Here is a 4,046-nt window from a genome sequence, read left to right as displayed (position 1 = left end):
CATATCAATCATCATTTTATAGTATAAAACATATTTAACCAAAAAAAATATTTTTGAAGTTCATTGAATTAAAAACATGTCATTAAAATTAAATTTTATATCACAAAACATACAATTTAAAAAAACGTTTCGTATTTCTTTAAAATACAAGAGTATGATCTCATTAAAAAATATGTCAAAATTGACTGAGAATCAGTCTGTGGGCATTGCTACATTTCATTGAAGAAGCCCTTCCAATATCCAGTCAGGGTCAATTTTACAATTTGAAAGCATTGTAATCTCTTTGGGAATTAGCTGTAGGTTGTCACAGTCGATAAGACTAACATACCTCAGATTTTTAAGCTCCCCTATTCGAGAGGACAAAGATTTCAGTCTTCTGCAATATCCCATAAGCAAAAATTGAAGGTGAGATAAATTACCTATGCCTTCAGGCAAATGCTCAATTTCAGTCGCACCCAAAGTGAGAAACTCCAGTTTCGTGAGTTGCCATAATGATACTGGCAATGATTTTATCCCTGTTTCACATAAATCTAATACTCTAAGAGAAGGAAGGTTGAAGAAAAAATCTTCTGGAATTTTTTCCAAGTTTTCATTTGCTTGTAGAATTAGAGTCACCAAGTTTGAACATCTCAGTGTCGGGAGAGACGTAATATTATTGTGGCAAACTGATATTCTTCTGCAATCGTCGGGGACGTGGGGAAAATTTTGAAGCATTTTCCCAGCCCTAAATACACAATTTTCCTCATTTTCTCCGATATAAATAGCCATGTCGTGTATAACATCGTGAATCTTATTCCAACCGGGTGCATAAAATTGCAATAAGCCACGATCCTGAAGTAACTTTACATAGCTATACCCGGTGTCCAATAAATACTCCGCATCTTTGCTCTTCACCAGACCCTCTGCAATCCACATCTGCACCAGGTAATCGGATTGAAGGGCAAAATCTTCAGGAAAGATGGCACATAATAGAAAACAAATTTTCAAATGATCGTGTCTCAAGCTATCATAACTCCATTTCAATCGCTGATACAAATCTTGATCAATCCGAGGATAAATAATTGGAAAATTCGGCTCCACTGTTTTCATGTGATTTAAAGCGAGCCTCCACTCATTTCTATCCATGTTGCCAAACATCGTTGAGGCTATTACATTAATAGCTAAGGGCAAACCTTGACACTCGTCCGCGACTTCTCTTGCAACATGTTTTAAATCCTCCTGAACATGGCCCTCTTTAAAGCACACTTTGCAAAACAATTCCCAACCTTCCTCTTTGGACAGGGGTTGTATTTTGATGGACTCTTCTGCCCTCATTTCTTGAATCAGATTTCTGTTGCGAGTGGAAAATACAATTTTGCTGCCTCTGGGATTGCTAAATTCTACACCTAATTCTCTCAGATTCAGTGTTCTCCACATGTCATCTAAAACCATAAAAAAATTCTTTGTTCTCATATATGCACACAGCTTCATCTTCCGCATATCAACATCAGTGGGACAGTTTGACAGGTCTAAATTAATTGTATAAGCAATTCGACTCTGCAACTCTAGGATTGAAAATTGAGAAACCGTAACCCAAATAACATCATCAAAAAATTGTCTCACCTTGTACGTGTTGTAGACCTTCTTGAGCAATGTTGTCTTCCCAACACCACCCATTCCATATACACCGATTATCCGGACTTGGGGAGCTTCAGTGAGCCACCTCTCAAGGTTTATCTCGGCGAATTTGTTTTCCAACCCTACCAATCCGGTGTCTGGTTCGTCTTGAAGTAGTACGTCTGCCTGTTGTGGTGCCGCAGACACAATCTGTTGAGCACTGCAAAACAAGGAAAAATCGGTTTCAAGCTCGACAAAGAGCTCATTAAAAGAGTCCTTCCACTCTTTGATTTCCCTCGCCCGCTTACAGAAGAGACAGTCAAAACACTGCTGCGAACGTTGTGAGCGATGGATCAACTGTATGCCCTTTCCAACTGAATGTTGCATCCTTACCAAACACCTCCTCAGAGAATCCGGGACCGCCTTCTGCTGATCTTGGAAACGACTGGTAATATCAAGTAAGAGGCTCTTCATACGATTTAGCTGAGCTTCCAGAAGCTGACGATTCTCATCCAAGCTAATAAGATCATCAATCTGTTGGATGATTTGTTGGATGAATGGAACGATAAGAACGCTGCTTATGGTGTTGCCTGCGGTTCCCGTTACAATATCCATTGCTGGCTGGATCAGTGAGTTCAGAGGGGCTAACAAATCGGAGTAAAGCAGAGATTATGAATATGAAGGGAGCAGAGTAGCCAAACTATGAATATAAAAACAACCCAAACATTGAATATAAAAACAGCCGAAGGGACCAAAGTATGTACATAAAGCAGGGAAGGCTACACCAGGGAGAAACATGTGCCTGTAGCCTCACGGAAAGTCAAATGACGATAAGATAAGGTGAATGGATGTTCATGTTTGTGGTGAGTATGAGGTTCGTGTCTGTTGTTTGGGCGCAATAAGTAGTTGATGTTGTGACTTGTTGGGAAGTGGCTAACCAATTTGTCATAGGGCATTAAATTTCTGGGGAGATGTAGATGGATAACCCGAATAAAGAGACTGGACATTAAATACAAAATAAGAATTGGAGTGTTATGGAGCTATCCAGCTTACATCTCCCCAGACATTTAATACCCTATGACAAGCTGGTTAGCCGCTGCCGTCACTTGTTAGCCTTATCACGGAAAGACACACAGGTGTTCGAGGGTTTGTTTTTTCTCTCCGTTCGGCGAAAGTCGATAGGTCAATTTTATGGCTCTGACGTTGGACGGATTAAATTTATAACTGCCGGTCAAATACTCAAATTGGGCTGATTTTTCAGATTTTGTCACATTGGACGGTGATAATGTTTCATAAAATGTACTTGTGGGCATAATCTTTTTAGATATTTATGACCAACATTTTCGGTATAAAAAAGTTTGGTAGAACAACAAATTGTGCTGATTTTTCAGATCTGCTTACATTTAACCCTGTAGGGTCGGATCTGGTTATATTCGACAGTGTACAATATTCAGAAAATGAGCAGCGTTAATGTTCTTTTAAGTAATAATTATATTTATTTATTTATTTATTTTTCAAAATTTTGACTCAAAAAAGTTTTCATAAAAGTTATTTGTTTTTTTACAAAGCAATATTTTTATAGAAAACAAAGCAATATTTTTTTTAGATACATATCAAAATTTTCTATTGATTTTATTCAAAAATTAATAAAAATGAGTTGAAATTACAGAAAGACATAAATATCTAAAATATTAATTTTATTTATGTATTCAAAAATACATTTTAAATAACTAAAAATTATTATTTTACTTATAAAAAAATAAAAACAAAAAATACTTAAACTATTTTTATAAATACATTTTTGTAACTTAATACACACCAAATTTGAATGATTATAATGCATAACTACTTCTAATTTTATGAAGTATCTAGCACAATCTAAAATAATTGTGAAATATTTATACCAAATATATATTATTTATATATAATTAAAATATATTATTTATATATAGTTTACCTGCAAAAATAATAATATAAAAATTAAAACAAAATTAAATAAATTTAAAAAATAATTATTAATAGTGTTATAATTTAAAATTAAAATTATTTTAAACATTTTAAAAATTAATTAATATTTAATAACAGTAAGATATTAATTTATTTATATAATTTAAATATAACTTGTTTTTTCTTTTTAATTTTAACTCATTCTTAAAGATATTTAGTTTAATTTGTTTAACTCAAACCATAAGGAAAATTTACATAGAGAATTATACACTTTACATAATGTTATAGATTTGGAGAGAATAGTTGTCTAATGTCTTTGTAATTTTTTTGTTTTTTCTTTTCTACTTTTTGATCACCTAAAGTTTATGCCCAAAAAAAAATTATTCTTCATGTATTCTTTTATTTCTACCATTTTTTATAACAACCAAAAAAACATTTTTTTTTCTTTTTGCCTTTTTGATCACCTAAAATTTATGCCAAAAAGGAAAGCATTTTATTCTTCA

At 33.6% G+C, this 4,046-nt stretch overlaps 1 protein-coding gene across 1 annotated transcript; it reads right to left on the bottom strand.

Moving 5' to 3' along the window:
- Positions 1-216: 216 nt before the first annotated feature.
- Positions 217-2,211, bottom strand: LOC149149567 (disease resistance protein RFL1-like). Its single transcript, XM_089442513.1, has one exon. It carries the CDS (start codon positions 2,209-2,211, stop codon positions 217-219), a length of 1,995 nt encoding a protein of 664 aa, XP_089298639.1.
- Between the last annotated feature and the right edge of the window lie 1,835 nt (positions 2,212-4,046).

Source organism: Pinus tabuliformis, chromosome 9 (genome assembly GCF_031772625.1).
Source record: "Pinus tabuliformis cultivar Carrire ecotype Pingquan chromosome 9, CPIR1, whole genome shotgun sequence".
NCBI lineage: Eukaryota > Viridiplantae > Streptophyta > Pinopsida > Pinales > Pinaceae > Pinus > Pinus tabuliformis.
The sequence above is the reverse complement of the archived record's forward strand: the minus strand, read 5'-3'. Positions and strand labels throughout refer to the sequence as shown.